Source organism: Protomyctophum bolini (assembly GCF_963924005.1).
Source record: "Protomyctophum bolini genome assembly, chromosome: 6".
Classification (NCBI taxonomy): Eukaryota; Metazoa; Chordata; class Actinopteri; order Myctophiformes; family Myctophidae; genus Protomyctophum; species Protomyctophum bolini.
The window spans coordinates 6,436,107-6,456,829 of record NC_137867.1 but is presented as its reverse complement, the minus strand read 5'-3'; the positions used below and the strand labels follow the sequence as shown (position 1 = coordinate 6,456,829).

At 42.1% G+C, this 20,723-nt stretch overlaps 1 protein-coding gene across 2 annotated transcripts in view; it reads right to left on the bottom strand.

Moving 5' to 3' along the window:
- mamdc2a (MAM domain containing 2a) overlaps positions 1–18,411 on the bottom strand; it is a 43,942-nt gene extending 25,531 nt beyond the window's left edge. Inside the window, exons 1-2 of one of the 2 annotated variants that reach the window (XM_080766742.1) lie at positions 18,012–18,411; positions 15,669–15,806 (exon numbers count right to left, since the gene is read on the bottom strand). In XM_080766742.1, the coding sequence (XP_080622868.1) occupies positions 15,669–15,806; positions 18,012–18,063 (190 nt within the window). In that variant the 5' untranslated portion in view covers positions 18,064–18,411. The remainder of the gene's footprint in view (positions 1–15,668; positions 15,807–18,011) is intronic. The other variant, XM_080766741.1, reaches the window with a different exon arrangement.
- Between the last annotated feature and the right edge of the window lie 2,312 nt (positions 18,412–20,723).

Below are 20,723 nucleotides of genomic sequence, written 5' to 3'. Positions count from 1 at the left end.
TGATATGAAACAAAAAATTTAACAAAAAAAACTGAAGATTGTAAAATAGCTTACAATGTTGAACGTATATATGCACTGTTAACCAGACAATATGTTTTTGAACTTTTAACCACTTTCCCTATATGTTGGGCATGTCATTATGCAACATTTTTAGAAAATGTTTTAAATGGGGTTCAACTGGTACAGTAAAATAACGTTTTATATTTCCTCGTCACCCACCCACCTTCTGGCACTCAGTCAATATTTCAAACAGTGTTTCAGAGAAGGGGCGAGATGTTACAAGACACGTACAGAGCAGATGTATAGTTCTGTCATGGCAGAGGCTTTCCCTTGAGTGTGTGTGTGTGTGTGCGTGTGCGTGTGCGTGTGCGTGTGCGTGTGTGTGTGTGTGTGTGTGTGTGTGTTTTTGTCTGGGGGGGGGGGGGTGGCTGATTTATCCTGTGTGCAGCGCTTAGATTGATGAACAACAGGTGTGTATAGTCACACCCAGCTCTATTAGACATGGGGGTCTGACAGCTGAAATCATCCCACTTCAATTGTTGTCTCCGCCCTGCCGAAGGCATGTATGTTCAGCACCCTGTCATGGCTCGTATACACACTGCACGATATTTGCTCTGATTATGCTGTCGGGGACAATTTTTGGCGCTCGCCGATCTCGACCGAAGATCGGTGTGTGTGAAAGGCTCCGCGAGAAGATATAGCGCCGATAAAAGTGCTCGCCGACGTCTCCCTCCCTGTCTGTCTGTCTGTCTGTCTGTCTGTCTGTCTGTCTGTCTGTCTGTCTGTCTGTCTGTCTGTCTGTCTGTCTGTATCGATGAAATGTCCAGTATCACAGCCAATGAGAGCACTTGCACCGACACTGTCTGTCTGTCTTTCTGTCTGTCGTCGACTGTATCGATAGATGATCAGATGATAATAATATTATATAATATAACCTTTATCCCTTTGGTAAATATGTCCAGTGTCGTACAATGGTAGCTATATTAGCCCAATGTTGCTGTTAAATAGTCTATAAAACCAACTCATTTCACTTGAATAATGTTGCTAAAACCGCATCAGAGCAAACTTTTGGACCTCGTGCACTTTCTCTCTCTCTCTCTGTGTGTGTGTGTGTGTGTGTGTGTGTGTGTGTGTGTGTGCGCACACATCAAGATTTAACGTCCTGTCTCGCTGCAGCCCACGTAGGCTACACGCTACAAGCCTGGCTATTCTGTGTGTGTGTGGCCGTGGCGTGCACGCAGAGAGAGAGAGAGAGAGAGAGAGAGAGAGAGAGAGGGTCTGGATCACATCTGGGTGTGTCCATCCGTCGGCCTGTGGACAGCAAATCGCCGGCTACTTTGGACCAATCTACGTGAACCTGTGCACACACACACACACACACACACACACACACACTACCTGGATGCCAAAGCAGAATTTCTGCCCTGTCGTTTTCACATCGACCTGTTATAGCGCCAACCAGGAGGCAGATCTTTGCACCAAAAGAATATATATTACTCCCACAGTAAACATTTTGCCCAAAAATCACGCAAATTGGCACACATTAGCCTATCTCTCTAGTCATGTGATCAAGACGAACCTGGCCAACTTTTCATTATTCCATCCTGATTGCCTATAAGATTGGCATCAAAAGTTCAGTGGCTCATTTTGAACAAAATTCCTCAAATCATGACCGCAGCGTCCGATTGCAGTGAAACTGTATATGCTCTGTACTCACATCCCCGCTAGGAAGAAATTCCACCCTTTTCACATTGGCCTATTATTATAGAGCGCCACCATTATGTAGGCAGAGTTTTGCAAGTCCCATTTACTCAAGTCTCAAGCACATTGACACAATACTCCTACAGAGACTGAAATAATGTATAATATTTGTGGGAGCTATTACGCATCTGTGCTAATTCAGTATCTGTTCTATATGATTTAATGCATGTATTATTTAGTTTGTTTTGTGTTGATTAGCCACTACAATATTGGTCAAAAGATCTGTAATCTATAAGACTCTATTGGGATTGGCTGCTTTGGCATAGACCAAAGAACTGCCATGCATGGGTCGGGCTCGCCTCTATAGTCCTGACGGCTGTAATACGCATGTGACAAGTTGGAAACGGGAATGTTCTGTATGAGTCGGGACATTATAGGGAATATACTGTATATCCCTCTGCTCTGGGCCTGCTTATTATATATGCTCTAAAAACGGCAAGGTCAGCACAAAGCTAAAATGATGACCAAACAAGCTGTAACTAAGGCTACAAATCACCTTTGACTTACAAACCCCCCCCCCCTTAAAACATGCTGTGTCAGCATCTGTGCCTGTTAGTTGACCTTAAAGTGTGTGTGTGTGTGTGTGTGTGTGTGTGTGTGAGTGTGTGTGTGTGTGTGTGTGTGTGTGTGTGTGTGTGTGTGTGTGTGTGTGTGTGTGTGTGCGCGTGTGTGCACGTGCGCCTGTGCGCGTGTGTGCGCGTGCAGATGTGTGCGTGTGCGCACGTGTGTGTGAGCGCGTGTGTGTGTGCGTGTGTTGTCTGACAAAGAACAGAGGATCTACAGATATATTAGCGGACTGTCATCCACCACAGGCTGACTAATATCTTCCACACAGCTGTACAGAGGATGACTCAACGCCGGCAGAAGAGGAAGACCGAGAACCCAAATAGCGTCCTCCTGTTTTTTATTTTTTTATTTTTTACAATTTACAAAGTGTGAGATCCGAATAAGCAGCAGAGTGAAAACACCAACTCTAGTCAACAAGCAGCCATCAAGCAAAACAGTCAGCACAGTAACAGTCAGTAAGCAGAGTACTTTTTCCAACACTGCACAAGACCCACTTCTACACCCTTGCTTTGAATTGATCTTTTATTTATTTTTGTTATTCATGTCGTGCATGTTATTCATTACTGCTCTTGTTTTTCAATGTTTATGCCTTGCTTTTATTTTTTCATGTTTTTCTCCATTGCTCTGTAAAGCACTTTGAGCTGCATTTCATGTCATGAAAGGTGCTATACAAATGAGGTTTTATTATTATTATTATTATTATTATTATAGAGTGCAACAGAGAGAACAATGTAGTGTGCCAAAGGAACTAAACAAAAACACTAGCAGGTAAACAGTGAACCTACAGCATCTGTCTAAGTAACAAAACATGAGGACAAGTAACAAACATATATATCTGCACAGTAAGCTATGATATATAGCGTGCGAGTGCGTGCACATAATGTGCAACGTAGTGCCCCACTATAGAGCGCCGCAGGCCCGCCCCCTTTCAGAAAAGCGAGTGGCCCAGGAAGTGGAAGCCCCATGCATTCTCCCATCGGCACTTTTAATATAATTTATTTAAAGACGGTTACGCCGCGGACAAAGCCAATTCGGATCGTGACGAATCATGACAATGAACACAATCTTTTGGGCCGATCAAATAATTTATAAGACGAAAAACAAAACAAATAGTGTTGTCTCCTGACTTTCTTTTCTTCTTTCTAATGATTTGATCGGCCCAAAAGATTGTGTTCATTGTCATGATTCGTCACGATCCGAATTGGCTTTGTCCGCGGCGTAACCGTCTTTAAATAAATTATATTAAAAGTGCCGATGGGAGAATGCATGGGGCTTCCACTTCCTGGGCCACTCGCTTTTCTGAAAGGGGGCGGGCCTGCGGCGCTCTATAGCTTAAAAAGAGAAATAACCATACGCTAGTGTGAAGTGAGGGGTGCCCATTGTGGCTGCCACATGATGTCACTGCTTAAAGTAAACATAAAAAGTCCATAGACTTGACTGCCACATAATGACAGTTACTTTCTTTTTTTTATATTATTTATTTTGAGGGTTTTCTTTACATAGACACAAGGACAGACAGCAGACTTACATACAAGACAGTTACTTACATAAAAACAACAATAAATAAACAAGGAAAAAAAAAAAAAATAGAACTAAATTAAAATAAAATGAAAAATAGCTAATAAATAATAGTTTCCAAGTGGTACATGGGTTGTATAATGTATGTGTGCACGTTGAGGTGGGTTCCGTCCTAAACAGAGTCAAATGCGCTCTTCAATATGATTTAAAAAGGGGGTCCATACCTCCACAAATACATCTGCCTTATTTTGTGTTTCATACTTGAGTCTCTCCAGTGGTAGTATTGACATTATTTGGGCCATCCACATATGTTCTGAGGGTATTTCATCTGTCTTCCAAAAAATTAAGATACATTTCTTTGCTAAGAATCTAAATAGATCAAATAATTTCCTATGAGCAGAGCTCAACTTTACATTTGGGTCTGCCCCCAACAGGTATAACAGAGGAGATTTTCTCAATTTTACTTTAAGGATTTTTTCAATTTGATCATGAATTATTTGCCAAAATGGTTTGATTTTTGGACAAAACCAGAACATATGGGGGTAGGTACCCAAATGCAGTTTGCATCTGTTACACAGGGGAGAGTTCTCCCTGGACATTTTGTTTAGACAAACAGGGGTTAAGTATGTTTTGAAAATAAACTTGTAATTATGTTCTAGGATTCTAGGAGTAAGTGAAGATAGATTTACTTTTACACATATTGTTGTCCATGTTTCCTGGTCAATTACAACATTTAGATCTTTTTCCCATATCCTTCTCAGAGGCTGGAAGGATGACGTCACTCTACCATTGAGGATTTTATAAATCTTTGAAGTGAATTTTAACATAGATTGGGTGTTAATAATGCATTGTTCTATCTCGTCTATGTGAGACCTAAAAATATTTTTCCTAAGCAAAGATTGTAAAAAGTGTCTTAATTGTAAGTACTGGAATAAGTTTGTGGAAGACAGACCAAATTCCTCCTTCACCTCTGAAAAGGGCTTGATGTTTGTACTACTGAGTAGACAGCCCAAATTGTTAACACCTTTGTTAGTCCACCTTTGCAAACCAATCTCACTTAGACTCGCCGGTAAATCTGGGTTATGAGAAACAGGTGAAAGGACAGATAAACTCTTTTGAATTTTACAGTATTTTTTACACTTTGGCCACATTGATAAAATGCCGTTAACAACGAAGGATTTGTTGAGCCCTGACAAACTCGCATTTACAAAAGGGAGAGATTTAAGTGGAATTGGGTGACTGAGATGGGATTCTATTGTTTTCCATAGGGAATCATCAGACTCCTGGAACCATTCAGTCATTCGTTTAATTTGAGCAGACCAATAGTATAATTCAAGATTTGGGAGGGCTAAACCACCTTCGTTATAAGGTTTACACAGTGTGGCCAGAGAGATTCGTACCTTTTTATGGTTCCAGAGAAATCTAGAGATATTAGTGTTTAAATTAGCAAAGAATAAGGGTGGAATTGGACAGGGTAATGATTGAAATAGATAATTTAATCTTGGCAACAGGTTCATTTTAACTACATTAATTCGACCTATAAGTGTTAGAGGTAGGTTGGTCCATAAGTCCATATCATCTTTCAGCTTTTGTACTAGAGGTGTATAGTTACAGGTATAAAGATTGTCCAGTATGGGAGAGATGAAAACACCGAGATAAGTAAATCCTTCTTTTGTCTGTTTAAAGGGGGATAAGGTGTTAAGTTTTTCGTCATCTATCTGAGTCAGTGGACAGAGAGTAGATTTGGTTAGGTTAATTTTATAACCAGAAAGAGAGCCATATAAGTTAATTACTGACATTAAATTAGGAATTGATTGGTCTAAATTAGATATAAATAGCAAAGTATCATCGGCATATAGCGAGATCTTGTGTTCTAGGTTGCCAGCTTGTATGCCTTTAATACTAGGATTTAATCGAATTGTTTGGGCGAAGGATTCGGCTACAAGCGCGTACAGAGCTCCAGATAACGGACAACCTTGCCTGGTCCCTCTTGCTAAATTAATTTTCTTTGAAAGAAGGCCATTTGTAAAAACTTGTGCGGTTGGTGAGGTATATAATGTTTTTATACAGCTAATGAACTTAGGGCCAAGATCAAAATGCGCAAGGGTGGAGAGGAGGAAGCTCCAATCTACAACATCAAAGGCCTTTTCTCCGTCCAGCGATATAATTGCGGATTCGTCTCCATTTTTACCAGCATAATCTATTATATTTACCAGTCGGCGTATGTTGTCTGCGCCATGCCGGCCTTTAACAAAGCCTGTCTGGTCATTTTTTATCAATAATGGGAGAACAGAATCCAACCGTTTAGCCAGCAGCTTGGCGACAATTTTATAGTCGGTATTAAGAAGTGAAATTGGCCTATAGGATGAGCAGTCGTGCATATCTTTATCTTTTTTTTTTATAAGGGTAATAGCTGCCTCTTTCATGGACCCGGGAATAATATTACAGTCAACAAAATCTTGTACCATAGGCATGAAAAGTGGTTGCAGTTCGGACCAGAAATGTAAATAAAATTCAACTGGGAATCCGTCAAGGCCAGGACTTTTCCCAACAGACATAGCCTTAATAGTGTCATGAGTCTCTTCGGTTGTGACTGGGGCATTTAACTGTGTACGATCCTCAGCAGATACTTTAGGTAGGTTAGCCGCTTGTAAAAAGGAGTCAATACTTTCACTAGTTGGAGAGATATGTGCTTGATATAGATTATTAAAAAAGGTAAAAAATGTGTCATTAATCACCTCCGGGTCATATGAAATTTCCTGATACTGTGTCCTAATTGCTTTAATTTGGCGTTCTGTGTGTTCTTTTTTAAGTTGATATGACAACAATTTACCAATTCTATTATTAAATTCATAGTGTTTTTGTCTTGAAAATAATAATAGTTTTTTGGTGTCATTGACATACTCAAGCTCCAATTTAGCTTTGACTGCTGATAGCGCCTTCCAGTTTGGATCTGAAGGTGTATGTCTATGGATTGTTTCCAGCTGTTTTAATTGGTTCTCTAGTTCGGTTCTGGCCTTTTTGGACTCTCTTTTTTTAAATGAAGCATATGAAATTATATAGCCGCGAAAAGTAGCTTTTGCAGCATCCCATAACATAGCTGCAGTCACTTCCGAATGCTTGTTTTCATTAAAAAAATCGGAGACGACTTTTTTGAAGTATGAGTCAAACTCACTATCAGTTAGGAGAGAGGTATTAAACTTCCAGCTCTTAGACACCGGCTTGGGTTGGGTTAGTGTGATGTCAAGGAAGATAGGGGCGTGGTCTGAGATGACAATCTGTCCTATATCACATTTTGATACCGAGTGGGCCATGCCACATGGAATCAAGAAGTAATCTAATCTTGAATAGGATTTGTGTGGATTGGAAAAAAAAGTATAATTTCTAGAGTTGGGGTTAAATTCCCTCCATACATCAATGAGGCCAACCTCCTCGCACAGACCATTCAGTGCTGCAGAGGATCTTGATCTCACCAGTGTAGGTGGAGCCTTATCAGCCATCGGATCCATTAGGAGATTGAGATCTCCTGCAATTAGGCCCACACCTCTACAATGATAACTAAACAACGTGATCATTTCTGCCATGAACTCAGGACAGTCCTCATTAGGAGCGTATACGTTTAATAGTGTCATATGTTGACCACACACGGAGCCAGTAATTAGAATATATCTTCCCTCTGAATCAAGTATTTGGTTTTCAAATATGAAAGGAATCTGTTTGTCGATGAGGATGGCGACTCCTCTACTATTTGATTTAAAAGAGGAGGAGAAGACTTGCCCGACCCAGCCGTTTTTGAGTTTTAAGTGCTCTATTGAAGTCATATGAGTTTCTTGTAGTAGTGCTATAGAGGCTTTGTATTTTTTAAGATGTGTTAGAACTGTTTTGCGTTTAATAGCGTGACCCAAGCCTCTTACATTCCAAGATATTATATTTAATTTAGACATAGTACTTGGAGTAGGTTTAGCTTAAATCTTGCAGTTGCATTAAATAAATGGAGCCTGTCATTACGATTACCTCTGGTGAAACCTGATGTATAAGGCTCAATGCCCGCCTGAGGATGCACACAATTGTAATATTTACATTCATTTTTATCAGAATACCACTTGGAGTTAAATACGTTTAAATACAAGACAACATTGGGGTAGTGAGTAATAGCAAACAAAAAACTAAACAAAAACACTAAACAAATTACACAACATAGACACGCAGACAAACAGAAATTAATGATGTCAAGTAACATCATAATAACACTAATCATTCCAAGGGGCTATGCCTCAGTACCCGGGAAGGGGGAGAGAAACCTTAAGCTTAATATCTAATGTGCCTATGGCAGGTGGTGTGCTTAATAGGCCTGTGCTTGCAGAACAGTTTTATATTTGTATTTTTTTTTTTTTTTTCCTTTTCTTTCTTTTTTTTTTTTTTTCTAATAGTAGCTACACACAACACAAAGAAGCAAATACGAAATAATTAAAGAGGTATAGAACTTAAAAGTAGCCTATAAACCCAAAACATAATGAAGCCTGGCGTCAGGGGCCAGGCCACCCTCAAATTTGGCCTAAGCTCTAGTTTGTTCATATCTACATACCAGAGTTCTCGTTATTTTTTAAACATTTTTAATATTAACAAGCCAAGATCACTCAAGTGAGAGAAATAATGATTAAATAGTTAGTAGCATTTACTCATCTCATGTGGGTTTAAATTGATGGACATTACTTTTACTTATCATTAAAAGAAAGAACAAAATCAAATCGAGGGGCACAAATATAGGTTTCGATATACTCTGCGCACAGATGTATTAATTTAAATTATATGTAACTCTGGAAGCATAATTTTAAATCGAAACGGATCAAAATTTGGTTGCACTCACTCGCTGGCTAAAATGCACAGCTTGAGAGAATAGCTGAACTCGTAGGCCTTATGCGCAGGAAGAGATAAGACTAAAGGAAAAACAGACAGTTGGACTAGAAAGTATAGGCTTGAATCATTCAAATAAATAATAGATAATGATAAATCAAATGATCTGTTCGATCCTTAGCGCAATCGTCGTCGCATTGATCGACGTGATATAAGTGGAACCAAACTAACTAATCATAAGCCAAACCAGCAAACAAAACAAAAAACCGACAAACAAAATAACACCATTAGAAGTAGAAAATAGGTAGACAACTATTCAATTTTAAATTGTTGTGGTCATTTTGAATTGCGTATGGGCGAAAACGAAACAAATAAATTATAATTAGAATAAAGGGTCCATGCATTCGCGCAACGCGCACCGCCTGCCTCAGTAAGAGACAGCGGCTAGATGAAAAAAAATAAAAAAGCACAAAAAAGAAAGCAACAAAACAAGGGACTAATAGCAGGCTGTTTCGTGGCTGTTTATATAGCCCGTCGTCAGGCGTTTTCTTTAGAATTATGTTCCCATCCTCATTTTAATCCATAAATGGAGCACACAACGTCAAGTGCGGCGAATGAAGTGAATGAGATGGGTGGGTGCGTGTGTGTGTTTGTGTATAATGTGTGTGAGGGGGGGTATGGGCCGCGGGCGTATGATCCATGAATGACAGTTACTTTCATTCAGTGCAGATTCCTTGCCACCACATTACTAGACTATTGTATGAACAAAACAAGCCACAGGATGTATTTCCATTGGCCACATGATGTCCCATGTCGTCAATGTTTGTTCAACTGCTGTGAACAAACATTAACAGTCCATAGACTAGGCTGCCACATGACGTCACTTTTAGTGCCCTAAACAAACATTAAAAGTCCATAGACTTTGCTGCCATATGACGTAATTTCAAAAGTCCGACGTTAGAATGACTCATGTGAAGTGAGGTGTGCTATTATGTTTTTTTTTTCACACGGGGTCTATAGACTATAAGCTGCTACATGACGAGGTGACAGCCAAGAATATGGACTTTTTAATGTTTGTTTTAAAAGCAGGCCCACCCGGGCGTGATGTGGGGGGCAGCATGCCCCCCTACCATTCTTGGTGTTTCATTCAGGAGTGGTGGATTCTCAAGCCGCAACGGTGCCGCAGGCTCCACATGGCCCATGTTGGTGCCGCAGGCTCCACTTGCGATAGCAGGCGAACAGGCGATAGTCGAAAAGTGGGTCGTAGGAACGTCGCCCGAAAATATGAAAATAATTTATCTTTTGGGCGACATCGTCCGGCGATAGTGGGCGATAGCCATTGAAATTCCTGTGTCACTCGCTGTTGTTCTCCCGCTGTTAACCCATTTAGGCCTGACCTCAAAATTTAAATCCTCCAGTTTTCAATAGCTAAATTAAAACATAATGTTTGAAACACCAAAAGGGGTCCCCGCCCAAAATGGGTTTAAAGCGCACTGTGTTAAGACAAACATGAAAACACTGAAATTGCTTCTGTGGGCTGTCATTTCAACCTGGCATGGTGTAACCTCAGGCCCTTCATGTTCTTGCTGCAAATGCATCCTGGCTTGTTTCTTGTATGAAACAAAATTAGTTACAAGATGTATTTATATCGACCACATGATGTCATACTAACTGACATTTAGTGCCCTATGACAACTTAAAGTCCATAGACTTGGCTGGCAAATGATTTACGCCATATACTCTAAACAAACATTGACTTGGCGTGACTTGACTTGGCTGATGAAAGTCATGTATTGGAGGGCCCTCAAAAATCCACAGCACATCCCTTTGAAGAGGTGAGTGCTGGGGGCTGAGGCAAGTCTGAAGACATGAGTGCTAGGGGGTGAGGTAGAGTTTGAAGATAAGGATACTATTTATTTATTTGTATATCGCGCTTTCGAAAAAAACCAACATGACAAAGTGCTTCACGGAACAAGTTCAGAACGCACACACAAGACACAGCAAAAGTCAACAGAAAACTACTAAAAATACTTAAAGTATGTATTGCTAACATTCTGGCTCCAGAGCTTAGCAGGTGCCCAAACAGCAGAAACCCAATGTTGTGTCATTCAGACTACGGTGGAAAATGTGGGCTCGGGAGTGAGTCTGCAATTCTGACTGCACTGGGGGGGGGGGGGGGGGGGGGGTTTATAGGGTTGGATCATGTCTTGAAGCCAGGTATGGAGGTGCCATGCCTTTGGTTATGGCACCTCCATACCAACAGCAGTGCTGCATGCGTCTGGCCTACTGGGTGCCGGGCAGAAACCGGGAGCCAATAAAGACATGTGTAAAGTGTTTTTTACTGTCAGTAACTGTGACATAATGTAAGGAACAGGAAGCAAAATCATATAAAGACAGAGACAGACTAGCTACTTGTTACATAAGCCTTGTCCTTACATAACCACTTCCTACTCTCAGTCTCTACTCTCTACACAGCGAAATCCTCAGTGATAATTGAGTGTACCCAAATGGACTCACTTTACACTTTGCTCACAATTTCACATTTGACCCCGCAAGCTAGTAGATGCACAGTCAAATGTAGTGATAACTCTTGAGTGTGATAAAAATGGATCTTACAGAGAACATTTTAACTGGACTTGACTCAGTGCAAACATACAAGTTTTAACTTTTAATACAACAACTATTAGTGTGAATTACAGTAATTAATTTATGGGGGATGGGGACGTGCAATGGTTTCTATGAGAGTTTTATTTAATATATTAATATGTGCAGTTTTATCAAGCTTTAAAGATGGTGTATTATGAAGTAGCCTACTGTCACCTCATTGACACATGAATAACTGAAAAACTTTAACCCACCAGATTAGCGTACTTCTCTCATCCAAACATGTCACTATATTACTGAGGTAGAAGAAGAGAAGAGAAGAGAAGAGAAGAGAAGAGAAGAGAAGAGAAGAGAAGAGAAGAGAAGAGAAGAGAAGAGAAGAGAAGAGAAGAGAAGAGAAGAGAAGAGAAGAGGATTGATTTATCATGGGGATAAACACCACAGTATAGCTGGAGCGCTCCTATTGTTTTAGAATAAATTGTCACTGTAATTCGTATACACATAACTTGGCCAGAGTGAATGTTTTGCAGCCTGTCACATGGTGGTCTCTCTCTCTCTCTCTCTCTCTCTCTCTCTCTCTCTCTCAATCCATCCCTGTCTTCAGTGTTTACCATCCTGCCACAGCGCTTTGTCTCTGCTTTGTGAACATAATCATCGCCTACGATGACCATATCCATCTATTGTGGTTTCACTTTCAACCACAGGCCGGCCGTGGATGCTGTCGTTTTTTCTGTTTTTTTGTTTCACTGTAAACCCAGATCGCCGTAGCAACCAAACACAAACACCACCGGCGTGGCGTGGCCTCTCTCGTCCTAAGTTATTTTATGACCCATTTTATCGACCCACCCGCTGCACTCCGTCAGCCATGTTCCATTTCAGTCGGGCCGTTTTGCTACAGTGCACTTTTGGTTTTCTGCTGCTCTCGTCCCACAAGTTCTTAAGCCTATTAGCTGCGCGCCAGTGTTACACGCCGGACAGATCTGCAAGCTCGCTCGCGACACGTTGTGAGCTTGCAGATCTGCTATTTACTGTGATTCTTCCAAGCTAGTGGCGTGGAAGATTATGCTCGGCAAGCGACACAATCATGGAATGGATTAGGTGGCTCAACAGAGCACGGACCATTATGCTCCTCATATGAGTCGCTAATCACTACTACGTCCCGAGTTCCAATCCAACTCCATGTCATGTCTCACAGGTCTCCCCTCTACCATGTTCAATTTAGGCATTTATGCTCTCATGCAAAGTGACTTACACAAGTGCACCATCAGAAGTAGTCAGAAAACAGTCACATAAAGTAGAGTGCAGAGTGAACAATGGTGTGCCTCAAAGAAACTAGTTTAGCAGGTAAACAATGAACCTAGCATCTGTCTAAACAACATGCTGCTATCTAAATAACACTTTTGTGGCCAAGGAAAAATAGTAAGCATAGTAAGTTATCTATCGGACAAAGGTGACAAGAATGTAGACAGAGGACAGAGGATTGGGGTGAGGTGCGGTGGAGTCTGAAGAGGTGAGTGCTACGTAGCTAGAAGGGTGACAGCGGGTTTTAACAGCGGGCGACAGACAGACGAACGTTCCGGTTGTGCATTATTTGTCTATATGGGACCCGGCGACTACTGGCGATATAGCAGGCGAACAGGCGAGAGGCGGAAGAACGTCGCCCGAAAAGAAGAAAAAAAAATCCATCTTTTCGGGTGACATCGTCCGGCGATAGCGGGCGATTAGGCGATAGCCAATGAAATGCATGATCGCTCGCCTTTGTTCTACCGAGAGGTGAGGTGGAGTCTGAAGAGGTGAGAAACTGAGCTCAGACGACCATGGCAGAAATGTGCCCCTCAGACTCCTGTCTCTCTAAAATCTCCTATGGCAAATAAAACTAAAAATAAGATCGAGTCATCTGGCTCCAGTTAGTTGCAAACGTCTGGCCAGGATGACACCACCACTTATCATTACAGCAGTAAACGTAAACGCCGCCACGGACAGATTATTCTAAAGCGGGGGGTGTGGGGAGGGGGTGCTTGTGGAAGCGCACGATATGGAGTGCAGAGAGGAGGCTAATGTTAGACCTTGCAGACAGTGGAAAAGAAAGAAAATAAAGCCAGAGGGGAGTGAACGGGAATGGTGCGGCTTGGCATGTGGAGTCTAGTGTGAGACTCGATCCACGCACGCACGCACGCACGCACGCACGAACGCACGCACGCACGCACGCACGCACGCACGCACGCACGCACGCACGCACCTCAGTGGAGAGGCCCCTTGCATGCACAAGTCAGTTTAGTCCAGTGATTCTCAATCTTTTTTGGCTTCAGTTCCCACTTTCCCTGATTTCTGAATCCCTTTAAGCAACCTCTCAACATGTTGCTTTGAAAAACCATATAGGTAGCATATACTGTATGAGGCTATGGGATCAACGATAACCTTACCTTTTGAAGAACATAACATTACAAATGTGCTAGCTCAACATTGTATATACTGTAAGTATGTTTGTATTGTGTGTACAGTGCTGCATGTAACCACTGTACTGTACTGTACTGTACTGTACTGTACTGTACTGTACTGTACTGTAATGTACTGTACTGTACTGTACTGTACTGTACTGTACTGTAATGTAATGTACTGTACTGTACTGTACTGTACTGTACTGTACTGTACTGTACTGTACTGTACTGTACTGTACTGTACTGTACTGTACTGTACTGGTCACACATATTGGATTTCAGTAACAGCAACAGAGGAACAAGTCCTCTGAGAAATAACATGAGAACTGACTTCCCAGCTGCTGCAGCAGTACACTTACACACACACACACACACACACACACACACACACACACACACACACACACACACACACACCATCCCAGCCCTGGCTAAAACCACAAATTCTCTGTGACAAGTGGCCCCTTCCCCATGTGAGATGCCTCGTTACACAGCTTGAGTACGCATGCTCTGTCCCTCCCTACATATCTCTCTCTCTCTCTCTCTGATCACCCTCGCTCTGTCTCTCTCGCTCTCTCTCTCTCTCTCTCTCTCTCTCTCTCTCTCTCTCTCTCTCTCTAGGTACAGTAGGTACAGTATAGCAGTGTTTCCCAACCTGTGTGTCGCGGAGCTTTGGTGTGCCGTTTGATGTGTCCAGGTCTGCCGCCTGATTTGACCGAAATTAACACTATCCCTCCCCCGAAAGCAATAGCTACTGAGCTGCAGGCTTCCTATTGTTGCGTCGTTGTTGTTGTAACACGTCTAATTAGACGTGCGACAACAACAACGGCGGAACAATAGCCTCTAACGACCATCGGCCATAGGAATGTTAAAGCTAATCGCCATCACCTGTACTCGCCTGGCAACTTTACTGTATAAATGGGGCACAGACAGCTTGGGACTCATTGTACAGCTACTACAAGATGGGACCAGCAGCCAAAAAGAGATGCATCCAGAAGACGTTACATTTCGCTCCCTCCAGAAAGACACCACCAGAACCCCAAAAGCCGGCTGTTCGCCACACTGTGCGAGGAAATGGAGGCGGAACATCAAACTCTGCTGTTTCACACCGAAGTTCGATGGCTTTCAAGGGGAAAAGTTTTGTCGCGTGTATATGAACTGAGGGAGGAATTCAAGTGCTTTCCGTTCCGCTGAGAATTCCAAATATGCCGAACTGTTTGCAAATGAGTACTGAAGTGCAAGACTAGCATACATGGCGGATATTTTTATCCATCTGAATGAACTGAACAGGAAAATGCAAGGTCGAAATGAGAATATTCTTACAAGCACGGCAAAACTGAACACATTTCGGGAGAAACTCGCCATCTGGCGGCAGGCAAGGGAAAGCTTGACATGTTTCCTTGCAGCAACGCTGGATACAAAGACAATCGTGAATTGTGTGGGGTCATTTCTGAGCATCTGGAAACTTGAACAAATTGAACATGTGTGTGCTATATTTTGTAAATGAGTTTTCAAAAATAAATTGATGAAACTCAACTCATGTCCTTTTCTTTCTCTTTAAAGTTATTTGATGAGTGTGTTTTTAAAAGTATATTGGCTTCAAAGAAGTTTTACTCTGTCAAAAGTATAATGTGTTTGATATCAAAGACGTTTTACTATATATTTAATATATATATATTTAATATATATATATATATATTTAATACATATATATTATATATATATATATATATATACATATACATATACACCCCCCCCCCGTATATCTAGGTGTGCCCCGAGATTTGTAGGCTATGAAAAGTGTTCCTTGGGACAAAAAAGGTTGTGAAACACTGCAGTATATAGAACAGTATAGTACAGTATAGGACATGAACAGACCACAGTTTTAAATCACACACAGGCGTCGTAGGCTATACTATAGCCTACCTTCGTCGTTCATCGCCCATCGGGCGTAGGTTGGGTCCGATGTGTAGCCGCAGGTGCCTTGCTCAAAGTTACAGGAGCCAGGCAGTTGAGCCTCAGCAGGCTGTTGAGCCTCGACCAGCAACCAGCTCAGCAGAAACACTGCAGAGGAGAGACATGGAGCCATGACACAGGGAGAATGGGCGATGCTATATTATACTAGATGGAATCTAGAGACATGGAGCCATGACACAGGGAGAATGGGAGATGCTATATTATTGCGAACGCAGTGAGCACTTACTATGAGACCTAGCAGATCATGTCTGTCTGTGTGTCTGTGTGTGTGTGTCTGTCCCGCTTTTGTGCCCATATATGGAGCTGAGTGATTACGTCACCATGACTCAGCCATAACCATATAAGGAGTCCCCAAAGCAGCTATACGTCCAAAAACCAAATATGTACGAGCTGTGTTCGCTTCCCGCGTTTGCGCGTCTTACTGGTACTAGATGGAATCTCGCGCGACTGCGGCGCGATCACGCCTACCGCCTGCACGCGGACTGTGTTGTTGTCCGTGAATATCGTGTGTCCGACTGAGACACACAACGGTACACTTTGGACGAAGGCAGACAGCAATGTGTGCTTGGCCACTGACCGTGTTTTTTTTTTTCTCTGTGAATAAGAGAGAGAGAGAGAGAGAGATAATCCAAGTGCCCGAGAGCCTGCTCCATATACCGATGATATGCTGAAGATCACCTATAACCAAATGTTGTCAGACATTACAAGTCTAGTATAGTTTATAGTTTCATTATGTAGATATTCCATGATTACGTTCTTAGCTTATAGGCATGTTCATGGTAACTACTTTTTATGTATGTGATGTATTGCCATGCTTTTTGTTCTTGCTTAATGTAAATCGCTCTGGATTAAGAGAGTCTGCTAAATGCCTAAATTGTAAATTGTCTTTTGTACGTATATGGTGTGCGGGCTCCATCCATCTACTGAAGTCTCTTTAGCCCAGCACCCACCTGTCCATGTGTCCTCTCTAAAGCCCCCGAGGTGGCCACTCTTTTGTCCGTGCTGCTGGGTATACCTTTACCTTGTTCGATGTGACACAGAAAAGGGCAGACCCCACAACGCTGGGTTGAAGACGCAGAGGTCAAGACAGTGACGTATCACGGCGACAAAGCACAGGCGTGAACGGCACTTCCGCATACTCCACATACGTCACGGTGCATGACTTGGCTATTATGCACCTGAACTGGCGCACGAAGCTGTGCACTCCATGGGCACAAATATGTGGCCGTGGAATTCTCCCAAATGTAATAATAGATAGAACACTCGTTTATGGGTCCCTTTATTTTTGTTTCCAACGTTTTAACATCCCTATTTTTTCTTTTGTGTCTCGAGCTAAACAAATGGAACCACTGTGAATAGGCCTATAGAAGACATGCAGTAGAACCATGACACAACGCTGGGAGATTATATATTATATATATTATATATATCCTATGTGATATGAGATAATGTGATATGAGACTGATATCGTTTTAATAACTTACGGGACCGTAAACCCATTTTCAACTTTGTCTTCATATAATTGGTCCTCCAACTTTTGTGTATTGATAGAAGACCAATGGCTTCTATTTCAGCATACCATGCAGGGAGAGCAAGGTTGAAGTTTGTATTAACTTGGCATCTCCATCATGTCATTCATTGGTATGAGCAGGTTTCTGAACTCCGCCAATAAGATGCAGCTGTGTAGACTACGTTGTTCCATCCAAATTATAATGACAGTGAGGACCAAAATATGAAGATATGGTTTAAAGTGGCCCTTTAAGCCTCATTGCATATGAAACCTTTATTTATTCTAAAAAGAGCAATTGAGGTTCTCCCTCATTTTCAATGCTGACGAGATTACATACATTATATAAAATAATTTAAAGACATGACATGCAGGTTATAAACACAAACAAATCTTCATTTAAGGCAAAGACATATTATATAGACAATGAGACAAACATAAATTAAAAACATATAGGCCTACTTCCTACCACTATCAATATTTCTGTATAGATCTGATATATTAATTGATTTACATTAATTATTAATTAATAATATCAAGTAGGCTAATTAAGATCAATTAATCACGGTGTGGATATTGAGGTAGCCTAATTGGACAACAATATTTTGACGTTTGATTTTGTCCATACCGTCCATGTCGTCATAAAAGAAGCTCTATAAGTTGCAAACATGCAAGATTGAACTGCAGACTGCAGACTAGACTAGGCTACACTAGTAGACATAGCCTACTAAACAAAGAACTCGACGTAGGTTACATAGAAGGGGGAAAAAACTCTTTCAATTTACCCTGTAAGGAAAGGCAAACGCCGGTCATTGTAGCCACGGTAAAGAAAGACATAGCCTATTCCTCCTTGGCTGTTCTGTTCTTCAAATCCTCCAGCGTGGAGACGCGAATGCCGGAGCGCGTCCTGTCTGCTTTCTGCGTCCTCGTGCGTTGCGCGTCCAAAAAGTCTGTCTTTTTCTTCACCAGAACGCGCGCGTCATCACATCACATCACACCACACATCCACACACAGACAGACAAGCGAACAGTGACAGGTTTGGGTCATCAATGTCATCACTATCATAAATATCAGCTGTCGTTCGTTACACGTTCCTGTCACATGACAGGAACGGTTGGAAAATCCGTAGCCTGCAGTGGATGGATAGATGGCTTTGGTTCTGGTGTAGGAGGGGACCGCCTCCTACACCAGAAGCTTCTATATCCATTAGAACCGTTAGAATCTGAGCACATTCACAGCATCCACATGAAATCTGAGCACTGCACACTATACTAACCTGATCCTCCTCCTCTTCTTCCTAATGTGGGGTAGGGCTTTGCTAAAATGTCTTTCTTTGCTTTTACTTGCTGTAGATAAAAGTGGCAACAACTATGTGTGTTCTTAGTTATTTATTTGTCATCTTTGTATAACTGCTGCTGTAATACTGCCATGGTGACAAAATTACCCTCTTGGAATGAATGCATTAATCGATCAATCGATCAATCAATCAATCAATCAATCAATCAATCAATCAATCAATCAACCAATCAATCAATCATAACCACCACCCCCCAAATATGGCACCTAAGTCTATGGACTTTTTTAGTCCTTGAGCAAGACTCTGAACCCCTAATTGCTCCCGATGTGCAGGTTTGTGCCTTCTGCCTTGCATGGTTTCCTCCGCCATCGGTATGAGTGTATGTGTGAATGTAATGCACATCTAGCTATATAAATGCACCATTTATAATTTATACAATAACACACTGCATTCATGTCTCATAACGTATATAGTGGCAGTGAATCCGCAATGAATGAATGTGACTCTGCCACATTATGTGCAGGCTTCCTGAAGTCAACATCATGCTTCATTTCAACATTACCAGGGCCCCCTCAATTCACACAAGTGTGATTTTTATTATTATTTTAAAATATTCACATTATATTACCATGAAATCTTAGTTTGCCAAACTATTTTGCCAATAAACATGACAAACAAACAAACAAACAAACAAACAAACAAGCCTATTATTAATTATTGCCTATACTTGCAATATCCTCAAGCCCCCTTGGCTCTCTGCTCTAAATAAAATAATGTTGCCCAAAACAGCCAAGCTCACAATGAGTCGCAATGTGAGCTTGTAGATTGGCAGTTTTTGTCCAAGTGTTCGCCACCAGAATAGAGATGCTAGGTTAGAGATGTGGTTAGAGATGTGGTTAGAGTCCCCACTTTAATTATGGGAGAGTTGTTGTGGTGGAGAAAGTCCTCAGAGTCTTAGAAATGTCGCAACGTAGAAATAATGTATCCTAAAAGTACTGTATTAAAATGTTTAATATAAGAACACTTGACACATGACACTCAGCCCCCCATATATGATGCCCAGGTCTCCGTGACATCACGTGACAGTACATTACGAGTAAACGCGACCTGCTGTCACAGTGAAGCCCATATACGGAGATCCCTAATGTCATCAATATTGGCCAGCAAGCAACCTTAAACCCTTAGATCTCCATATATGGATATATGTCAGAACCTGTTCCTCTCCATTCAAACTCTAGACGGGCCTGCCCCAAAGTTAGTAGTGCAGCCGCACCCAACAGCCGGTGAAAACTAGAGTCCTCAACAGGCTGAAAATGATGGCCCGGCCCTACCTGGGCCCTCATCAAACCCTGTACACTCAAGAGAATGTCCCCACTGCCACTCTTAGATCTGCTGACCTATTCTGACATTCCGAATGTTGATCTGACCTCATCAAACCATGTACACTCAAGACATGCTCCTTATATGGCCAGTATACAGAATTCATTCCATGTTGAATGATCTGACACCCCAGCATTCTTTCACCTCAAAAACATCGCCCGTCTCCGCCCCTCCCTGACACCCTCAGCCAGAGCCGGATTTACCCTGCTGAGGGCCCCCGGGCTGGACCAAATTTGAGGGCCCCCCTTGGGGCGCGCAGCATATAGCCGTGCGTCCTGCGACTCGACCGAGCTATGTTGTTTTCATTTTGGGGTACCCAGGCCCAATGTTCCCTCTAAAATAAATTCGGTCTGAGCAAACACTCCAACCTCCTGAGCAGACATCAGCAACTACTGAGCAATCATACATCACCTTGACACCAACTATCCAAACATTAGATAATGCGAAGTGAGTGCCCCTCACTTCACACAGGTGTGATTTTTGTGATTACCCACAGGTTGATATTAACCTGTGGGTCGCAATAAGTGAAGGTGGGGGCCGCATGTGGCCCCCAGGCCGCCAGTTGATATTAACCTGCGGGCTGCATTAAGTGAAGGTGGGGTCCACATGTGGCCCCCAGGCCGCCAGTTGATATTAACCTGCGGGCTGCATTAAGTGAAGGTGGGGTCCACATGTGGCCCCCAGGCCGCCAGTTGATTTTAACCTGCGGGCTGCATTAAGTGAAGGTGGGGGCCACATGTGGGCCCCAGGCCACCAGTTGATATTAACCTGTGGGTCGCATTAAAGGTGGGTTAAAAAAAAAAAAAAATCTTCTCCCTG